We start from the raw sequence: 24858 nt of genomic DNA, 5'->3' as shown, positions 1-24858 counted from the left end.
CTTTGAAATAACAAAATGGCCATGTTTTACAAAAAAAATAACAGTCATGATTTAAACTTTTGAGAATAATTGAAAACGGCTAGAAACGACTTACTTATGGAATTGGGTGACCTACTTCACGGACCTTAACAATACTATACATTTGTAGGTGGGACTAAATTAAATTTTAGTACGATATGTTCACTCGAACGTGTTGTTTTATAGTTGTATACACATTCAGGAAAGTTTGTGGGATTAAATAGGTATGGTCGAAATAAGTTGAGCGGTACCTATATATGTGTATACTACCATCATAATAAATCCATCTGTGTCGGAACACTCGGAATCTGCAAATAATCTGTTAGACTATTGTCAGACTGCAGAATAGAAAAAAAAATAATTTGCAGGACTGACGGGGACGAGGGTGTTTTTGTTTTAGGGAGGTTACCCTTTTTCGATCGAACGAATCGCAATATCCCCCCCCCCCACAATTCGGTGAGCTTTTATATTGTATTAGGACGATTTTACAACGCACACGCTTATATTGCAGTAATACTGGCAATACTGCGGCCGCCGAAATCGTGCATATTAAATAATTATTGTATTATTATACAGGGCCGGATTTAGGAATGTGGGGGCCCTGGACCCATCCTTAGAAGTAGATATTTTTTTCGATTACATAATAATATATTTAATAACCAAAATTCCAAATAACTAGAATTTTGGTTAGGAAAAAACAATGATTTGTTGTAATGAAACAATAAAGATAATAAATAAGCAAATTGCATTTATTAGATTATAATATGTACTATCAATTATCATAATATATGTACAGAACTTAAATAATAATTGTTATAATAATATATTCATATGATCACTTTGCGAGATTTTGTTGCCGCAAATTTTTCAACTACTTGAGAAAAATCTAATGATCTAAGTATGTCACTTTCAATACTTAACAATGCAAGTTCTGATAGTCGTCTTTGTGTCATCGAAGTTCGTAGTCGGTTTTTTATTAACTTCATTTTTGAAAATGATCGTTCTCCACTACAGTTGGACACCATCAAAACCAAATATATACGCAGTACTACTTCTATATTAGGAAATGTACATTGTAAATTATTTTCCTCAATAATTCTGTATAAAAACATTTCCCATTGCTCATTATCTTTACGTGTTTCTATATATATTTTTACAAATGAACCGAACTGTATAAGTTCGTTACCGAGTGAAGATTCTAAATCATTAGAATAAATGCTAACAAGATAATTTGCAGCAGATTGTAGCTCAGAAGTTTCTAATTTTTCAATTTTATTTAAAAAACCAAAACGTTGACAAATTGTTTCATAAGCACCTATTCTTTCGGTTAATGATACTATCAATTGATCAACTACTGAAATAAAGCTTTCTATTCTAAATTTTTCTTTTGGTGATAACTTGGTTGTTGCTGTTTGATACACAAGTTGTATATGTATATTTATAACTTGTTTTTTTTTTTTTCAATATTTAAAACCATACCAAATTACGAATATTATTTAATCGGGATTATCCTATGCTATACATGTCCATAATAATCGATTTTAAATTTATATTTGTAAACTCGCAACTTATTTTTATGAATTTATAATATACAAGTATATTAATAATAAGATTTATTTATATATTTATGACTTTATCAACGATTAACATTTTTATTGAAGTTGTGGTTTTATCTATTTTTAAAATATTATATTATCCCGTTTTATATTTAAAAAAATTCCACTGAGAAGAGGCCCTTATTTTGTGGGGGCCCGGGGCCCGGGGCCCCCTGGGCCCTCTCCTAAATCCGGCCCTGTTATTATACGTATATAATATACAAGATCTCGATGAGCCATCTATATGTATAATAATAATATTACGTAGGTATAGTACAGGTATACACAAAATAATAACATTATGTGTGTGTGTAATGAAACGAGCTGCCGTGCCGAGGCATTGGGAGCAGGTGCAAATTATTATTACTTTTTTTTTCCTCTCGAATCTCGGTCGCTATATACATACGTATACATAGACTAGTTTACTTGGGAAAAAAAAATACATAATATATTATATCTACTATAGTGTAATAATAATAACAACGAGTAACAAGTATGACGACGACGGGAGTAGTAAGTCGTACTATAGGTATATGATAATAATAATAGTAATAATAATGTAAAACCAGTATCTGTGGCGGGAGTCCGCCCTATCGGGAGCGTCGGCAACTATAACGCCGGACGGCCGCGGCGCGCGTATATATCTCGACACGCCGCCACCCCCCCACCGCCACCAACCCTACCCGACGTCAATCGCCGCCGCCGCCGCCGCCGCCACTACCACGACTACCGATGCCGCCGCCAAAACTACCGGCTTCTGGAATGCAGTCCCTTCCCGACGGTCCCGACAGTCGTACGCGTGACGCCGATGCGTGTTGATCGTCCGTCTTCTCGTTGCCGCCGCCGCACCGCCGTCGATCTCGTGCGAAAGATTTTCCGACATCATTTTTCGTCGCGATTATTTTTTTTTTCGTTTCGTTTCGTTTTTTTTTTTTTTTTTTGTTTAAAATTTTTTTCCAATTTTACGTTGTTTTCTTTGCCCGACGATAACCGTCGCGTATATTATGTCGATCGCCGACGGCCGTGATAACGACCAGGAAAACTTTTCGTCGTCCCGTCCGCTGTCTCGGTAGTACACTTTACCGCGCACCCATAAACACTTACTCGTCTCGCTGCTACTGCTGCTGCTGCTGCTGCCGCTCCGCCAATCCACCGACGTGTGTACGTCAACCAAGTGAGTACCTCGTACATTTTATTATTATAGTATTAATGGTTTACTAATATATAATATTTGTAACGAGATCGGCGGTCGATTTTATTTACTCGTTATATTATTATTTTCGTCCGAGACGTTTTCGACGATAATTTTTTTTTCTCTTTTTTCGCAAATCAGATAAAAATAATTTTAAAACACCTGACATATAAAGATTAATTCCATATTATGTAAAATATATGTTATTATCTATGTAATAATTTAATGAATTTGAAAGACATTCGTTGAACGCGTACTCGGAAAATTAATTAATTGCATTTTAATATTTAACAATAATTTATACCTAATAATTCAAACGAAATTTATAAAATACAAAACAATGACAAAGGAAATATTAATAATTTAGTCCTTTGATATGCAATTATATACAAGAACATTGATGTTATTTAAATTTACTTATTTAAGTTTTTCGTAAAAAAGTTAAAAATGACAATTATTTTTAATTTTGGTGATGGTTATACGGATATAAATATATAATTAATGCGTAGTTAATGCCGGATTGCATGAAAAATTTAAAATTTATTTTACAATTCACTAAAATTTTAATGAACCAATCATGAACTACTAAATCATGTTTAAGGAACCAATAGCTCACTATTGATATATTTAATGGTTGTTTATGCAACCCGGCATAGGGATTTTTAATTAAATATGCTATATACGTTTATTATTAATGTATAGGTATATATTTAATATTATTCAATCAATGAAATAGGAATAAGTATATCTATCCGTTGAATTAATTAATTAAAACGTGTACCAATAATATACGACTTTTTTAATGGATATAACATCGTAAAAACATTATCTGATTAGTGATTATTTTAATATAGGTAATATGTGTAGCTTGCTGTGGAATTATAATATGTGTTGTAAATTATCCCAAAATAATAATTACCTACCAAAAACTCGATCTAATCCGATCATATTCAACTACCTGCGTGTTTGCAAGTTGCAACAGTAGTCTTAGTATATCTATATAATATTGTTATAACGATAACAACTAAGATTTTAAATCAATCAATACTTACGCCCGTGAGTGTAATAATAGGTATCCGCCCGACTATCTACTATTAAAAATTGATCATCATGTGAGACTTTTTTCGATTTAGGCCTCCGTGTTTTTTAATTTAATCTTATAAGCATATGTTTGTATGTAAATATCACATCGTGAGAATGGTACGTATATTACTACTGTGTAGTATCAAAATTGATTCATTTGATGATTTGCTAAAATGTTATCATGGTCCGATAAATCATGATAAGAGACTATTAAACTATATAGATTTATTAAAATATTGAGTGATTTCTGATCCAATCCGTTATTTTTACCCGTTTATTTATTTATTTATTTAGATATAATATGATATAAAATCGGAATTGTTATTTCATTTACTGTACTGATACAAATCTACTTACCTGCCTATACCTATGCGTGTTTCTATATCACACAAATTAATAACTACTTATATATAAATATAAATCAGTATACCTACTGATCGTTTTTAATAATTATTTTTTCGGGTGAAAAAATGTTGAGTTGAACGTGCCAAATTAATTTTAAAAAAATGATATCTTATATATATTATTAAGAGGTAGATTCGAAATTTTAAACCATCGAGTTAATTTTCAAAATACAAATAATAATTTGTGGTTAAACAACGAACATTTTAACATTTATTGACAAGAAATTGATATTCATATTCATTAGGTAGATAGTACGACAGTAAATGAAATCTGACACGATACGGGAGACACAACACGTTAGACGTTAGACATTCAACGTGGGTTATCGGAGCAAGAAAAACGATATGTTCTTGAAACTACATAGTAAAACCTATTATATATCACATAGATTTAAAATTAAAATCAAATTAATAAACACGATTTTATTTTCTAGTTTATTTTAAAAGGGAGTATATATTTATCAGAAGAACATATAAATACCAATAGTATTACAGTATACACTATGACTATACAGGTTACGAAAAGATCAATCAGTATAATAATCCTCCACTAATTTCAAACACGCTCTTTTGGAGCCATTGTGAAAATGTTATTTTTAAATAGGTTTAAAATGAAAATGCGACAATAAATTAATAAATTATTATAATAGTTTTCTTAAGCTTAATTTTATACAGCGATTACATCTGATGATACGTTATATACTTTACTTATAAGAATTTGGGGCTTCCCATATTATTATACTATACGTAACGATATTAATTTGATACACACAGATACAGTTTACTTAAATAATTTTCATGACGTATATAAACATTATTATTTATTGGTTATTTCTTATTACCTTTAACTTTAACATTATATTATATACCTATGTATGATCATGAAATACGGCGAAAACAGTGCATACTAACGCGTATTCCAATGCTCATAGTTTTAAATTTCACTAATAAAATATTAAGTAGAACCTGTTATCTCTATCGGTTACAATTTTACGGAGAAATAATGTGGTAATAATAATAATATTATAAACGCTCGCACTACTGCACTATAAAGTATAAAGTAATTTTTTTTTTGCAGTCTGCTGTTATTTAATTTGAATAAGTTCTGATTATCATATTAATATGATGAACCTTCTTTACACGTATTTATAATGTCATTTATTATATTATTATGATTATAATTTTTAAAATATTTAAATTATATGAATTAGAATAATTCAGTGAAAATAAGAAATATTATATGATAATGTTCAACAGGCAACTATCCGAGATTTTTTTTGTCGACAAGAGTTTAACCATAACACACACAAATATGCATGTGCGTGTAAAGAGAGGAGGTGATGTTGAACCTGTCTACAGATAATGTAATTTTAATAACAAATTAGGATAAATGTTCGTCAAAGGAAGTATTCAACAAGATTATGAAGAGATAAAAACATAATATAAAACACTAACATTCGGTTTCAGCAAACTAATATTATTCGTATTAAGGGTTCGTATGGACGGCGTGTTACACAATAATAATAATTTTATTGTTTTGTTAATAATACAAAACTGTGATTATAGAATATGACAAGTTGCAGACGAGTATGTCAGGTCGCGTTTTATAATGGTTTTTGATTTAAAAAAAAATCACTTGTTACATCGTTTAAATTATATAATATAATGGTATGTATTTAATTTCAAAAATTAAGTTCTTAAAAATAAATTGTGGATGTTTATAAGGAGGTAAACACATTTTTTATTCTTCCTCTATTTGTAAGATAAATGTACTAAATATTAATATTTAATAACAGATTGTTCTATTAAATACTTTTAAAAATATATCATCTTTCTATTCGATAGCGTTTAAATCGCACTATAGAAGGTCAGGAGTATAATAATTAATAAAAAATGATATAATAATATTATATAGTTACTAATAATCGATCTGCGTCAACATTTTTTATTGAATTATTATTTTAGATTTATTAAAGATAAAAATGTATTACAAACCAATCATCAACGGGAATATTACACAGGATCCCCTCCCACCTGTAAAATTGTAAAAACATAAAATACTAAATATTCAGTTTATATTTTTATTTTTCTTAAAATGTCATTGAAGTTGCCTATGTAAACTCCTTACAAACTTTGATGGGGACATTATTTCATAATAATATCATGTTCTGTCATTCTGTGCAACCGAATGCAATGTAAAAAATATAATACGATGTTGATATCGTAACACTACTCGTTTTGCATATTATGTGCGTTTACTATATTATTATTTTATGTATAATAATGATAACTCGCTAAACGTGAAATATTATATTATAAGTTGCACTACCTAGAACATTTGATTTAATGAGATAAATATTCCATTTCAATTTTACACAATTGCCAATTTTCAAACAATAACCCTTACATATATTATATGCAATACACTGTGTATACTGGTTTATATACAATGTTGCACTCGATATTATTAAATATTTTGTATTTCGTGTACCGAGCGTACGCATCGCTGTGTCAACACGTGATTTTGTTTATTTTGTATTTTTACCGAGTGTTTTGTTATTTTAATCACGTATTGCCATAGTAGAGGATACCAATGTACATATTATTATATCCGCGTCCAATAAAGTACACAGAATATATTTTAAAAAATATTTCATGTTGACAAAATTAATTATTTGTTTTTACAAAATTATCTATTATCCTTCTCGTACATCAGAATTATCAGATTCGTATTATTGATAAAATATGCTACTATTTTAAGAATAATATTATAATGCTCGTAGTTGTTGAGAATTAAATATATATGTAGGTATTTATTTGTAAATAAAAATATATACATAATGCTAAAAGAAATTCCCTAGTACTAAAACTTTTATGCTAGATCCTATGAAAATTTTTCTATTGTAGACTGTACATTCGGTTAAAAAAAATCGTCATATAAAAATCTATTCATATCACAAAAAAAATCTATTACTGAGACAAATTCCAACCTTGAAAAGCTTTCGTAGTCCATACAGTTGGTATTTAAAAGTGTTTGAAAATTGTTTTTAAATGTATTTATATTATTTTTTACTTGAATACTTTTTACACTCAAGTAATTAAAATACATGAAATAGGTACCTACATACATGTGAAATACATTTAAAAAGTATTTTATCCCTGTTATAATAACATTATTTATTCATTAATCGTTTCGAGCAACGTGATTGTGCTATTCGGTACCGAATAATACATATTATTATAGCCGTTAGGTAGATACGCGCAGAGCACTTTGATGTCTACACATGTAATATTATGTATTTGTGTGTACTATTATTGTCACAATTGTCATTTATGGAACTGTAAATAAACGGCATGAGCGGATAGGTAAATAAAAAATATGGTACCGAGTGAATTTGTATTATTTGATTACAATATAATATATAGCTAGTACCTCCTGTATAATAATAATATGTATTATATAGATTTTTATATACGTAGGTACATATGAAATCTGGCGCATGGCTATAAAGGACAGTGAACATGGTCGTATATTACAACCAGGGTCTATTATTTACATAGTGAATGTGAAGTGTGAACGCCTTGCATTGGTGGAATGTCTCGGTATTAGGGTAATTGTTTAGCTAAAATAATTTTAAGAAATATATGAGTAAAAATAAAATTAAAATTTGCGATTAATGTATTTGGTTTACAATGTCTGTTTTTGTTTTTAATGTATTTATGCAAATGTAAAGATAATTTTTAATGAGGAAAAAACTTTAACATTGAACGTGGTTTGTTTTTGGTAACAAATTCGATAGGGGTTCCAGTAAGATTCTTTTTTTTAAAATGTTTGGAAATTTAACTCAAGGGACCTCATAACTAGTTGTTCTTAAAGTAATTAAAAAATTTCGAAAATTGAAGTTATAGGTCAAGTTATAGGTCCTCTCTCCAAACCCAGCCACCGGATAGGTCAGCGAATAAATTAATGCCCATATTTTGTATTCAGAAACATTTTTTTTTTGTATGTATCATTGAATTCTAATTTAGTTCATTACAGAAACTTACTCAATGAAGAGATATAGGTACTCAAAACATATATTGTACATCAGGGCGACTTTCTCAGTTCGGTTGATAAATAATTATTTCTAAAAAAAAAGGATAAATATAAAATACCTATTACGATTTGAAAAATTTCAAGAAAATGTTAATGAACTCCTTTCGCTTTCTCAATAATTATTATGAATGAAATAAGTGTAACATAATATTGACATTCACAGGGATGATGGTGTACATTATATATTTGGTTGTCGAAAAATGTTAAATACGGATGTCAGATATAATAATTTGTATGTTGTTAATAAATTATAGTTTAATACATTGTTATTTAGTCATTAAAGTTTCAGTAAAAATAAATCCCCCCATAAACGATTGCATCTTATATTACTATATGATGCAGGTGCAGCACGACGCGGCTACCCGTGTTGTACGATATTATAATATTAATATAATAACACAGAACATTGTACGTTGCCTCGACATATTTTAAAATAATAACGATATTATCTCGAGTTCTTGACTAGATCTAATACTACCTGTACCTAGTAGATATATTGAATATCTACCGCATCACAAATATTGCGCGCCGGTTAAACGGTCTTCGTCGTCGTCGAGTATTATCCATTCGACACGGACGAGTGCCGAGTGTACCTCCTACTATACAATAATATCATACACTATCGTGGGTTAAGTTATAGACACCGCACATAATATTATAACGTGTACATGTTCTAGTATTATATACGCACACACGGGCATTAATTTATTATCGCGGCCGTGTATATGTTTAAACGTTTTAGTTTTTTTAACGTCTCCGGCTTCGGAAGCTGACCTTCCGGATTTCTCCGTACATAATACATATAGGTAGGTACGTCGTTATTATTATTATCTGTATTACGTACGTACGGCGGGTAAACTTATATATAGCGGGCGTGTATATTTCTGTATATTATGTATGTATTATTATTTATTATTAATATACGATCGCGACGGTTCCTCGCGGGTACTTATACGCCTCATTTCTCTGTCGTGTCCACGCGTTGAACTGCTTAAATGCTCGTCCTAACCTGGTATATATATAAAATAAACTATATGCACACACAAAAACACACATACTCGTGCATATAACGTAACGTACCTACTATATTTAATTTGGTTTAGTCGGGTGCGCTGCCTCAACAAGGTTCTTTTATACGCGTATAATAATAATGTGTACGTCTATATTATTCTGCCGTCTGCTGTGGCGTCGTATACAACGCACACATTCGTACATAAACACATAAACACATACACATACACACACACACACACACACACACACACACACACACACACACACACACACACACACATACATACAATAATGCTAATTATAGTTTACCGGCGTCAGGTCGGCGGGGTCTGTGCGCGTTTAACTCGGACCAGCATTTATAGATTTGTTCCTATTCACCGCCCTTTAACTAAGTAAAAGAATTATACTTACGCGTGTACGTCGTACGAATACGTGTATATAATCCGCGTGTATGGTGTCTGTATATATATATACTTTATTATATACCTATCGTCTCGTCTGTTTTACGAGATCGGCGAACGACTAATTGTGACTTGTGTGTGGACCGCATGTTATTAAAGTCTGACTCACGTTTTCGCTCGGAATCGTATTTATTTTTTTTTTTGCGCAATTTCTTCTGTATATTATACATGTATATACATGTGTACCCCGTTATTCACACACGCACACACATGCGCGGTCCAGGGTGGTCTGCTGCTGATTGGCGCTCTTATTCATTATAATATAGGCGTATGCGAAAGAGAGATGAAGAAACGGCGTTAAAACCATTAATTCATTTTTAATTAATAATCTCGTTTACTTTGTACACACTGCGCGTGACGTTATTTTATGCACTTGTCTTTCCTGCAACACTCCAGCCACATTTTTAAGCAATATATATATTGGGAGTTTTCATCTTTTACATCTTTTATATAGGTGGTTTAAGTTGGTTCAACATATTTGGTTATTTTTAATGTTTCGATGTCATTAAACGCTAGTACTTTGAAGTCATTTTTAATTTTTAAGAGCACGCTGCAGTTTGTTAATCAGCCAGAAACCAACAAATTTATGAAGCTGAATGAACTGATGCCACAACCACACATTCGGGCTTTGAACTGTTTTAGATATTTTTTGGTTTATTTCCCTGGGCTTAATTAAAACCACTTGCGAATCCGATCAATATTTTGACTGGTAGAAATTAATTTATAATAAACTGGGTCTTTTATATATAAAAACAATTGAAGTCTCAGTATTTTTTTATCACATCTTGTACGATAAATTTATTAGTATAGATACTATATAATGCAATAAAATAAGTAGCATATATACTAATGTTAAGCAATAATTATATGTGTATACTGTACAGTAATGCGATATATCTGCCATAAATTTCATTAGCAGAAAAATATACTTGTTAAATTCTTGCAAACTATTTATTAACTCATGGGTATAATTCAAGACATTTTTTAATCAAGTTGAAGGGCTAATTTTTGTGATCAAGTGCGATTCCTTGAAAAGATGGAAACAAAATTCTGATAATAAGTCAGACAGAGGCCGAATAATAGGTTATTAATTTATTATATTATACATTTTCGAACCGTCCGTATTTAGCCACGTAATAATATACATCAAACGGTATTTTATTTCAATTTTATTCGCTGCTATAGGTGAGTGCTTCTGTAGGGTGTATGATGACGTGAAGAGTAGAAAAAAAATCTACTAACAAGATGAGTAATAGTTATTATTAAAATATTTTGGCACGATAAAAAACTTCAAAATCACAAAACGGCCAGATTTTGAAGAAGCTTCGATATCAATTTTTTTAGATAAGTGATAACTACTGAACTTGACAATTTTCAATTTGTAAGTGTAAACGACTGACTAATTTGTGGGAAAACTTGAATTAAAGGTTTTCAATTCGTATGGTCAACTTAACGGATATATGAGTTTTGTACGAACAAAATCAAAACTCACACATTATTTCACGACGACTGCAGTTATATATATTTTTATTATTTGCTATATTACGATAATTCTACGTCGACTTTACCGTCTATTAACAATAACAATGACGGCAATAATAACAATAACGAACGACCGACTACTTACTTTATATAACAAAATAGTACGTTAAGTCTTTCCGGTGCCGTTCGAATAGTTATAATAATAATAGTAATAATAATAATAATAATAAAATAACATTTATTAAAATAATTTCTTCCCGGTCTCGTGCCCCGTATACCGATTATTACGATATACACAATAGTATACGCAGTACCTAACACATTATGCCATCTGCACACAGTGAAGAACAAAACGACAAAGTATAACTGTCTGGGCACGCTGTTGCTGCAGCGCGTACTGAATCGTTTGTACTAGTGCGTTGTTATTAAATTCGTTATCCGCTTTTAAAGCATGAAAGCATGTTTCGGCAAAAGTAGTATAGGTACCTTATACTTATATACATTTAGGCGCACGCTGTAATTTGTGCAGTTACGGCCGTGACGATTTATACATTGTTGTTATGATATTATATATTATGATGAAAAACGAAATCGACGGTGGGGGGGAGGGGGAGGGAACGCTCTCGGAAGTTGTATATTATTATTATTTATTTTTTTACTGTCGATCGGCGCGTGGTTGTACACTTTGGGTACACGCCGTTTATATATATTAAAATATTATAATAATATGAAAAACACGTTTTATTTGCGCGTGACGCACTGACGCGTCGCCGTCGTAATATAAAATATAATAATGTAAAAACGTGTCGTTTGTGCGACGACCTAGTGTGCAGTTAATTCGTCGGAATTAAAGCTGAAAATGCACAAAAATGAAAAGCAAAAAAAAGGCCGTCGAGTGCAAAATGTTTAATGTTTAATGTTTTGTTATTTCCAAGAGAGTATAACGATAGAGACTGCTTGTATACCTATTCCAGAAATGATCAAATCTCAGAAAATCTAAAATATTAGCTAATTAATAACTGAAAAGGCTAAGTTGATAAGCATAATAAAATTGAATCGAGTTCACAAACTCGTTATTTTTCTCGACGATAGTAAGTTATTGTCTGATTCAAGTGTCTTTTTGTATATAAATATAATAGTATATGTTGAGTACGACTGTGTGCATGTTGCTTATCGGACCTTTTTCATAATACCATTCCGTACGTTAAATTAATTTTGTTTTTGTACGATGTTGCCAAATATAACGAATTTCAAAATTGTATAAAACTAAGAAAATAAATAAAATCTATAGAAGATTATGGAAGAGCAAACGGTCCAGAAAGCTTCCAGAAATTGTACAACAGCCAATATCGCAGTGCTCACCCACCAACAGACGTATAGTGATGTGATACAATCAGTATTAATGAAGATCCAAGTTGAAACAATAACAAAAATGTGTTTATCCTCAAGAGATGTCTTCAAAAAGCTATAGATATTATATATTTCATGTCAAATGTATTTGAAAAACTTATTTTAATGATAATACACAGCTAATAATTATAAAAAGAATTACGAGAGATTTTATGTTATATATTGAATGTGAAAATAAGTAAAAAAAAATTAAGCTATTAAAGTAACCGCTTGGCTATACAGTAGGTGTCTATAAAGACTTATAGAGTACATCGACATTGAGGTTATATAAAGCATTTGTTAAATTTTACATCAATGATAAATGTTCCATGTACGTATATCATTGCAGCATATTGTGAAAACCAATTAAATCTAAGAAAAGTACACGTACTTAGTAATATTATTACTAAATATATTTAAAATTACGTATATATCGCTACTAGTATAGGACTAAATATTATTATAACCTACAAATAAAAGAGGTATACATCGTATAAATAGGTGACGATGGGAACAATTTAAAATCAATCTAAACATTTTGTATAGTAAAATATAATAAGTTACAACAAATATTTTTGAATTACAACAAAATAACCAAAATCGTTATTCTTTGTTTGAATTTCCAATTTCATCAAAATATGAACTTTAAATACCTTTATAAGAAAAAATTGATTTAGGGGAAAGGGAAAAACACAAAAATACATCGTAACATCAATACATTTACCATTCCATTTGGAATCTAATATTATAACAAAATTTAAAATAATTTTATATAGAACAAAACACAAACTATTGATTTTTGTCCATATATATCTTGAACTTTGAATGAACGAATGAGGTCTGATATATATTATATACATATGTGTGTGTGTGTGTGTGTGTGTGTGTGTGTGTGTGTGTGTGTGTTGTACACAAGTGTTGTGCAGTTTTGATTGTTAATAACTCGAACCATGCATAGGTTAATAGACATTAAGTTTTCGCAACCTATCTGGAGGACATTAATATACGATATTTAGGAGGCGATTCCGAAAACGGTATATATTGAACCGCCGCCGCTGCAGCACCCACACGTAAATTATATATTTTACCGCCACAATATTATTATAGTGTCGTGATACTAGGGATAACTGCAGGTGGGCGTTATAGGCGTTATAACATCTGATTTATATATTGTTACGTGTACAATATAATATGCGATCCACGCCGATTATACGTATATACTTACCCATATCGCAACACATTTTGGTCACTCCGTATAATGTCTTATTAGCTATATTGCCGGGACTCGAAAGTTACACAAGTTAAGATCGATAAACTATAGACATTGGAAATAAATAGAATATTAGATATTATTTATTATTATTGTGATTATTTTTTAATTTTAAAATAATTATCATAGGTATTAAAGTAATGCAATAAAAAACTGTTTGGACAAAATGATATATTCTATAACAAAAACATGGCATTATCAAAATTTGTTTTTTGTCACTCTACATAAATCTTAAGAAAAAAAACCTTATGCGTTAAATAATTGAGTATCAAATATACGTCATAAGATAAAAAAAAAATTCTTAGAAAATATTAAATATGAATAAAAATGCAAATGAATTATTAAGAAATATTCACTTTTTCCGTACAATTGACAAAATATGAATTTAAAAATGTTCGTTATTATGTTTAATGATGTTCTAGCTTGATATGCTTTAAATCGAGAGCACATAGATAAATATGCAACTTCTAAAATTTCTGAACCCTATAGTTATTATTAGTTTATTACCAGCGTATAAAATATGTGCGCGCGTATAAAAATATATATATTTATATGTTTAAAATAACGTTTTTTATCCTTCACCAGTATTTTAGAAATAGTTTCCATGTGTATTTTATTAGTGCACCATATGTAGTAATGATTACTGTCTTCTTGGTTGTATATAATCAAATACATCAGGTTTCATGACTTGTATAAACCATTAGAAATATCCATTGCACATATTTATACATATAGCGAATTTAACTATAATAATTAATAACTAAAACTGTACTGTATTTTTTACCGATAGGGCATAATCTTATAATTAAGCAATAACTAATAGTTATAAACTTATAACTTATAATGACTAAATTATGGTAATGTTGACTGTAACGTTTAAAATATTTTACCGAGTACAGTTATTAGTTAATATCTATTGTATGTTTATAACTTCTTTTGCTTATACTTGCACAGGCGTTTCCTAATAAGTTTATAAGTATAATTCTATGTATCGCATAAAAAGTTATTGTATAGTGCAAATATGAGCCATTATGAGAGCTTTTCTAAAATTTTAAAATGTTTGAACTATTTTGAAATAATCACCGATTGTATAAAACAATTTTCAAATTATCTATAATAAATGTTCAAACTTCAAAGTTATCTATGGAAGTAAATTATAACGTATTTTTCGCTACCTATATGTATATTATTACTCGTACATAAAAAAGTACCTAACAAAGCAGGTCATTTTAAAGAATACGTAATATATTATAAATATAATTATATATATTATCATGATTGAAAGCATGTACTGCAGAACTGAAGATATGTTGATAATTCGAATATATAAAACATGTAACGGGTTTGATAAAAACGTTTAAATTAATAATATTAATATAAGTATACCGTATACCAACTTTAAAGTACACAATCAACCGTTTTTCTAAAATTATGTTTTTCTTGTATAACATCGATTTTTCTATATTATTTTATATTTGATGATGATAACAATATGTATTTGAAAGTTTTATTATTCTTATCTTTTTATCCGTTCTGTAATTTAACTTTAGATCTGTGCGACGGTAAGGCCTCTAAAACATTTTTTTTTTTTCAAAACATCTATTGTGCGCTTATATAACGCTATATTCTTTGTATATCTATAAATATATACCGTGGTGATCGTTCCTCCTTCTCGAGAATAGCGCGATACAATCGGCGGTTTCGTTTGTCGGTGCGCCCGCGGTCGACGGAGTACTTACCTATATATATCTGCTACCGACCTACCAACGTTATATTGTAGTATATTGTATACCGATAGGGGAGACAATGCGAGCTATCCGCAAAAGGTCAACATCGACTCGTCGGTTTCTGTTTTTACAACAGTTGCGGCGAACGCGCGGCCTTTGTGCATTGGACATCGTCGCCGACTGAGACAGTGCGACTTGAGTTCTATGCACAACTGTGTACAGAGCGATTATTTTGACAATAACACTCGTCATGTTAGAAGGTATTAATAATTTTGAAAATAATTTGTTACGCATAGTTTAAATTTTCTTTTCGAGACGTGAACATTTTTGGAAAAAAAAATAATGATAACAAAGGTATAACAATTTGGACTCATTAAAGTATTGTACAAATTATATTTACACTGATAAAAATGTTCCTAGTAAAAAAAAACTATTCTGTTTATTTATAATTATGTAATTATAAAAATTATGATGTCATTTAAAGGAATAAAAATGAAATTTTCTTCAATACACTTGTTATGGATTTGAATTATATAAAAATATTTTCAAATACGTTAATTTTTTCTTTATAACGAGCGTTTACTAAAATAATCACCCAATTTTCTATGTGTCATGGCTGTGCGTCTGCAGCATATATATATAATATATGAATATACTATGCAGTTACGCCCACGACTGTTATGATAATGTTATATTTATATTACGCCATCGACTTTTAAGTATTAAGGTCACGGGTCAGACCTACTCTTATATGGGGCAGAAAATTATATAGCTGGACAACTACATTTTTAAGGGGCTGCGACGACCGCCGATGTTGTCTAACATATATTATTTTACTGATTGCTGAAAAACAATCGTAGGAGTAAAACGTTTTTATATTTTATTATTCCTATCAAAAGAGATACCAAATAAAAACCACAAACCTTATACTTAGTATTTTTTATTATTGTATTATTATTTCACGTAGGTACCTTATTTTACATATTTATTTTTGTGTTTTTTGATCTATTGCAGTATTTCTCAAACTTTTTGTCACGGGATCCCCTAGATTTAATGTGAAACCGTCAGGGCCCCTTTAATCAAAATCATTAATTATTCTATGGCCTACTAGGATTAGGTTAGGTATATATTATATTTTTTACGGCCCACCAGTCATATAGCCAAGGCCCCCTCCCTAGAGGGTCATGGCCCCCAGTTTGAAAAGCACTAATCTACTGAATAGTTAAAAAAAATTTTCAATCATGATTTGGCTGGGTATCAGATTCGGATAATTAAATTTTCATTAATGGATCGCGTTTTTCTCTACTATAAATATTATTTAATTATTACTATTTGCTATATTGGAAAAGTTCAAAACGCTTTGTAGTTTTTAGTTTGTTTGATATTCGTTTATTTTAATAAATACTTATTCAGGTATTCCAAGTTTTATATAGCTATATTTTATGATTGTTTTTCAAAAATATTTATATAGATAACAATAAAATACAAATTTGTGGTTATTACAGTTAAATAAATACCAAATAAAATTCAAAACAATATAATAATACATTACTATAGAAAATAATTTATATCGACAATCTGAGAATTGATATTATTGTGCATTTATGCAGTGTATATAATAAAAATATACGGGTTTTTAAATATTATTGAATAAAAAAAATGTCGTCAGTATTTTCAAGATAATACAGAGAAAGTCTTATATAACTATAATATTGTCATTAGACTGAAATTAATAAAACTATACGATTATTCTAGGACTCTAGGTGCTAAAAAATCATTAATGTAGTCCTGTACTTATCTTACATATAGAACACCCAAATTCATTCAATGCTTACAATATATATTCTATATCTATATAACCATTATTGTAGTAATCGAAATTGACAGATATTTGGTTGAATGTGTGAGGTAGGGGGATTGGAATTTTTACAAATTATTGAAATGAAGCATGTACTTAACATAAACTAGGTGTATATATACGTATACCTAAATACAAATAAAGTAAATACATAAATTAAATAATAAGTGGTAATATTATATTTACTATATAGCGTAATAAATCTATTAGCATTGTAAAAAAGTGTTGTTGAACGACTAAACTTTCTATGAGAATAATCTGTAACTCTGAGAGGAGACTTTACTCCCCCTAGATACTACCTCAATATTCACCTACATGAAGAGGTTATATGATATCGATCAAAATTCCGAAAATCGATCTATTTATTATTTTATTTGTCGACTGTTATGTTATTAGAGTTGTTGTGGGCAGCGTATGCACTCTATTGCAGTACTTTCGAACCCTCTATTGCGTTTAGCGTATAAGTATAAGTCCATGATGGTAGTCCGTCATCGTCCGCAGCGAATAGAAAAAAAAAAGCGCGCGTTCCACCGACGACCACCGCGGTGTGTGGTCACTGCGTACACATCATAATTATATGGGCGTTTCTCTCGTACTCCGCGCACTTTGTCACTTTTCGCGTACCTATATCTCCTCCTTTAAATTATACAATATGATGTATAATATATCGTATATATTGTATGCCCCGGGAAAACGAGAAACGTCGTCATTCCCTCCCAAACCTCTTGCCCCCCGAGAGTATGCATCTGTGATGTAGAGCATATGCATATATAGGTGTATAATTACATCGCGTAATATATCGCGCACATCGGGAGGCGGGCTTGCAGAGGTTTCATAGTTTCGGAGCTACGTATGCAGTCTCGTCATACTTCAAAGCCATTATTAAATGCGTGATTATCGAAACCCTCAGGGGGAGGTCAAAGTTGCTCATTGTGTACAGTCCGTGATTATAATAAGACTAGTTAATTTCGGCGTCACCAGTTTTTTTTTTCATTTAAGTTACACCCACACTAGTCTCAAACGATTTTCAAACACTATTATCCCGACGGTGATTGGTCGGGGAGGTTGAAATTAGGGTCTGTATTCATCGGTTTAATATAGTTAACTATTATATACATACGAATATACAAATAATAAATCGTAGGACTTAAGCAGAAAGCTGATTCGGCTATGCAGCTCATATATCGTTTTAACTTTATAAAGGTTGTCTTCAAGTTGTAAGTTATTATATTTGCAAATAGATACTCGTAAACTTCCTCACCCTAAAGATATCGTTCTGTGGGTAAACCATAAATATGATTCGTGCACATAATATTCCGGTTGAAGTTAAAATTCATCATACCGTTCGTGTTGCCCGACCACATTTAGAAAATCCTTAAACAAACAATATATTAACTGGTACCAGCCATCTTTATGTATTATTGTTAAAACGTATATCGTATTATGACGCGTGCACCTATATATGGACAGGGTATAAAAATGAATATTTTTCTACGGTAGATGATCATAGAAAATAACCATTTAATGTCGACTGTCTAGTCGTACATCGTGGTTTCGTGATTTTTCTCGTTTAATGCAGTACCTATATATTATATATAAGTATTTTTACACACACAGATGACCCACACGCATGTATATATATTTTCATTACTAGCGCGTTGACGCGTGTGCGGGCGACGCGTAATTATTCCAAACGAAGGATTTAAGGATCGTACTGGGGAAAACAAAAAAAAAATTAACGAGGATAAAATAAAATATATATGTACATATTATACGACTGCAGCCGGGCGGTGCAACGATGCGTGTGATAGTGGCTGGGTGGGGGGGGGTGGATTCGAATGTTACAATGCACATTAACGGGTCGTTAGGGCGAGTAATTGATACAAAGCTGTTCCGGACGCACCTGTCGAGAGATAGAGCTGACTGCAGACGTATTATATGCGCTGGCAAGGTATATACTGCTGCGGAGTGAGCGAGTCGAGAGAGTGAGCGGGAAACAAGAGTGCGCGACAGAGACTTCTTTATCGAGCCCCGAGCAGATCGCCGATCGGGTGGATGTAAAGCACGGAGGGGGGGGGGGGTAAATCTCGCAGTGTCCCCTACCGCCGGCACCGCCCTTGACCACTTTCCTCTACTCTTTGCCATCACACGCGGTGTATTTTATTATAACTACTATAATATAGTAGGTACACCTATATTACCTATAAATACCTACTATTACAGGTATATTTTTCATACATTTTTATTTAAGAATAAAACCTGCGCGTTTGCAGACGGCTGTCCGTGGTCGTTTACGTGAACATTACGGTCCGGAAACGACGAACGTGGTGAGTATATCCACCGTAATACCGGCTCGCGTATATACCGCGGTAACGTGGTCCGCTTCTCCCGGGTCACGGATTTCGATGAGCGATTTTTTCTCGTCACATCCGACTGGCCGCGAGCCGACGTTCGATATAATTATTGTACGATTTTACGCCGGATTATTAATAATAATATTTAGGTATACCGTCGCTGCAGTCGACCCGAATTATGTATACGCGTATACCGTTGTCGTCGATTATTTTACTTGTCGATTCTTATATATGTATTTATATTATGTATTGAGGATACACGTATTGAGTATCATGTACGTATATTATATGCTATAATATACGGTCTAAAAAACATCGCGGGCGCGACGGCATTGCAGTATAAAAAGATCAGAGATCGATTTGTACGAAATCAATCGATTTAGACGGTATAAACGGTTATAATAATATTATGAATAGATCACTATTTAGTCTTTTATACATTATACGCATGTGTTTCGCGTATTTCAACAGTGTTAGACAACAAAAAAAAAAAAACTACAATTTATGGATGATTGAAATTTGAAGTTTATAATGATTGTGTTTATGCGGATTTCAAATCAGTGCATTTCATTAAACATATACATTCGTCGAATTTGTGACTACAAATTTAATAACGAATAATGGCTGAATTATTAATCATTATATATATGAGAATACTATTAATTTTATGAAATAGTTTTTTCGTATAGGTATTACTTGTAGTCAAATATTGCATTTATTTTAACATCTGCAGATGTGTATTATAATATATATTAAATATATATAATATATACCATATTAATTTATTTTATTGATCAACTCGATGATTTTCGTAATTGATTGATTTTAAACTATTTCTATACAAACATCATCCGATATTATTATACCATTAAGTTGTTGTGTATTAACGGGCTTGACTTTTCGATTTTGTCATTATTTTAGCGGTCAATCGTTGTATAAATCGATAATCGTGAAGGCACGCGTAATCTTCATTGATAAGTTATGCATTACGAAAAATACCGCCTAAAGAAAAAAGAGCAGTAACTACAAGATCACAATTTATTGTCATTAAAACTTTCAAATCGTTTGGTATATGTTTTTTGCTGGCACAAATGTTTCAAACTTGTCTACAGTTCAATCAACAACCGAGGATTCTTTTTCAAAACGAAATTTCAAATGTGTTTGAGTGTTTTGCTGATCAAAAAGTCTTAAGATTGGTCGTAACCTGTGTATGTAGCAATCACTCGTAAATTATATTATGAAGTATTATATATTAGTTTGTGTCAATTTTTCTCGAGTTATAGGTAGAATTATGATTGCGTTCGCGTGATAAAGAGATTTGATCTGATCCAACGATTAGGTAGTTTATATCTTATCCTCTTTATACCCGGTTTTCGCGATCTTGTCCGTATAACATATCATGATACAGATATAGTACACTGCTTATAATTCGCAGCTCTAATTATATAGCGTTTACGCGTACCGTTTATATACCTTTCGGACAAGGTCACCGAAAATAATGGTGAAATATTTTATACACGAACAGGGCACACCCACCACCGTTTTTCTATATCGGAATCAAATTTTATATTGTAATTGTAAGTCGAGTTCTCAGTGCAATTAGATCTGCGGGTTTAGTTGTCGCTGCAGTGTATACCTAATAAGACGTAATAATGATTGGGTACCTACGTGGGTATATAACGATAATTAATGACGACCAACTCATTGGCGGTGTACACGATAGGTACGCAGAACCGTGAAGTGGAAAAAATTATATTATATATATATATAAATAATAACACAGGTGCGATCTCAAGATTTATAAAAAAAATTAAACGTACGAAGCACCTTCTGTTCCCGTCAAGATATAGTGTAACATAATGTTATAACAATCGTCGTGCAGTTTCGTGTACGTAATATTTTTTTTGCTCGTAGTAAAATTTCCGTTAAAAACTTTGATAGGATGTTGTTCTTACACATAATATACGATGAAACGGCAGACAAACAGGTCGAACGGGTATCGGGTATGCAATTATGATATTGTTGTAGTCCAAAAAAAAAAATATATAAAAATAAATAAACCGTAAATGATCGGCGATCGGAGCAGTGTGTGTATTGTGTGTTTGTGTGTACACGCGTAGACTGAAATCTGACTAAAATCTGTCCATAAGCCGATTAAATATTCAAAGTGTAATACATAACGAGGCGGATGTGTGTGCCACGGTGATTATAATATTATTATTATTTTTATGCGTATAGGTTTTTGTTAACCGCGAGCTTAGCGCTGTTTAGAGTCAATTTACCGCGTTTATATGATAATAATATAATAACTCGAAGAACGGCCGCTCGAGATGTCCGTACGCGATACGTTAGCACGTTAATGTGACCCGTCCGATATAATATATATTATATATTATTTATTATTACTTATAATCTCTCCAATATTCGACGCACATCGATTGTTGTATTTTATACGAGTATACTGGGTGATGATTAGAGTTTCGTGTTACAAAAATAATATCTCGTATAAATTAAACATGCAAAATAGAAAAATAATATTGTAATAATATGTAGTTTACGCGATTAAACATAATTTAAGATGATTAAATAATATAATGCTTTTCGAAAACGATATTTCTTGCTATTTTTTTTTATCATTATCGAATCGGAATGTTTTTCAGTATATTTCGGCGAATAAAAACCAAATCATGAACGATTAATTAGTTATAGGCACTTTACCTATTCAAAGTTTATTAGAGCTTAGACTTGTTTAAAATCATAAGAATACCAATAACTCTATCAGTTTAATACCGAAACCTGAAACATTGCAATGATAAAATAAATATAATTAAAATAAATAAAAAAAAAAATAAAAAAAAAAAAAGATAAATAAAATTGTTTTGCTAACTTAAAATTACGTAATCTATTTGCATGTCTATAATATCAATAAGAAATTTCTTGTAAGACAAAATGCTGATTACACTGTATAATATTATGTTTGTATAATATGAATAATATGATAGTGTATATTACAATACTATATAATATATTATATATTTACATATACCTACCTACGTATTTATGCTACGGTAACGCCTGTAAACCTCTAAAAACTACAGACGTCTATCATTATATTATATTATATAGACAACGCATATTAAATATTATACTGTACGCATCGTTCGGTTCAAAATCGGTTCGTTCGGAATTCAATTAAACCGTTTTATTGTTTTACATTTTTGTCGGACCGTTTAGATCGTTTCGATAAACCCTTATTATAATATTATGTATCTATTATACACACACACACACACACACACACACACACACACACACACACACACACACACACACACACACACACAACCACACATACACTCATATTATACCCATGTTGTATGGACACAGTAGGTCATTAGTGGAATTTCGAGTTTCGACTAATTTCTGTATACTGGTACACACCGTCGCGTATAATATAATTCAGAAAACCGTTTCTATCCGTAGAGATATTTATCGGTTGTTTTTTATAATTTAGATATATATTTATGATCGAATGTCATCGTGCACGTATATATATATATACATATTATAGGGTTCGAATAACCATAAATTATATGGTAATCGCGTTAACCTTTACGTGTATTATTGTTTTTTAAATACCATCATACATAATATATAGAAAACGCTCATCTCGATCAACAAACTATTATAATTATTAATTATTATGAGTTTTTGGAATTCGATTTTAAAACACACTTAGATCGTCACAATATTTCCGAGTAAGAGCACAGCGAAGTTGCTGCAATATTTTACAAGCGGCTCATTAATACATCTATATAGTTAGGTATAGGCAGTTTATTATACGCGTACACTATACAAGTCCACAAACCTCGTTAATTACGAGTCGTTATAATATTAACTGCGAATATACAAAATATATTGCATCACAATAAAATGATTATAGTAATACGCACGAGTTTAAATACGGGTATCGGAATGTATTTCACAACAATTTTTTTTACGGACCCGGGACTGCACATTGTCAATCTCTTATATCGACTGTGATTTGGGAATACTATACAGATAATATCCGGACAGTAAATCGTACACATGCGTAGTAATAAAAAATAATTATTGTGTTGTGTATATATATATATACATCAAAGCGTATCGCTGCAAAACTTTTTGTGATTTTAGGGCGTTTTAGTCTAAATTCGTGTTATTATATGCCATCCCGACGTTCCGTTTGTTTAATGTCATATTATGTTAATACTATTATAATGCATAATGTGACGTGTAATATTTATACACTAACAACATGGCTTCGACAATCGAATCTGTTCGGGAACACTGTTTTCGTGTGCACATTTAATGTTATAATAATGCTGTTAGTAATATAGTGAGTGATTCACCGAGCATGACATTCACCTCACCCTCCCACCATGCAACCTCTAATAATGCATTTATTCTATTTAAATCATGATTTGTGAAATTTTCAAGATTACCTACTTATTGACGATATATCGATTTACAAATAAATATTAACTATTATAATATATACGTCAACTTTTATTATTACTTTTTACCTACCTACTCGCGGTTACCTCAACTCCGATTACGGTAATACGCGGTTGAATACTTTTATCTTACAGTTTACGTACCTACATGATATTATACACATGGTTTTAACATCAAATATTATGTGCATGGTCATTGGTCATAAGATTATTCTAAGTAGGTACTATAGTCTCGATGTTTGATCCTATTGTATATTTTGTGAAAAATAATAATAATATTTGAGACACGAATAGAGGAAAATTATTAAAATTAAACTTTTAAAAGTATAGCTTTTTGTTTAAGTATAATTAAAGATTAAAAATTAACTGAATTTCTTATATATTATAAGTTTTAGAAAAATATAATAAAAATGTTTTTA

General features: G+C 30.9%; 2 protein-coding genes across 2 annotated transcripts in view; one reads left to right on the top strand and one right to left on the bottom strand.

Annotated features, from left to right (window-relative positions):
- Positions 1 to 845: 845 nt before the first annotated feature.
- On the bottom strand, positions 846 to 13963 carry LOC132924901 (uncharacterized). Its single transcript, XM_060989342.1, has 2 exons — positions 13960 to 13963; positions 846 to 1426 (listed from the first exon to the last, which is right to left on the bottom strand). The coding sequence occupies exons 1-2, from the start codon at positions 13961 to 13963 to the stop codon at positions 846 to 848; spliced, it is 585 nt and encodes a 194-aa protein (XP_060845325.1).
- Positions 2394 to 24858, top strand: part of LOC132923930 (irregular chiasm C-roughest protein) — a 210958-nt gene continuing 188493 nt past the window's right edge. Inside the window, exon 1 of the mRNA XM_060987942.1 lies at positions 2394 to 2787. The gene's annotated coding sequence lies outside the window, so the exon portion shown is untranslated. The remainder of the gene's footprint in view (positions 2788 to 24858) is intronic.

This window comes from Rhopalosiphum padi, chromosome 3 (assembly GCF_020882245.1).
Source record: "Rhopalosiphum padi isolate XX-2018 chromosome 3, ASM2088224v1, whole genome shotgun sequence".
NCBI classification, from domain to species: Eukaryota; Metazoa; Arthropoda; class Insecta; order Hemiptera; family Aphididae; genus Rhopalosiphum; species Rhopalosiphum padi.
Note: the sequence above shows the minus strand (reverse complement) of the source record. Positions and strands in the feature narration are given on the sequence as shown.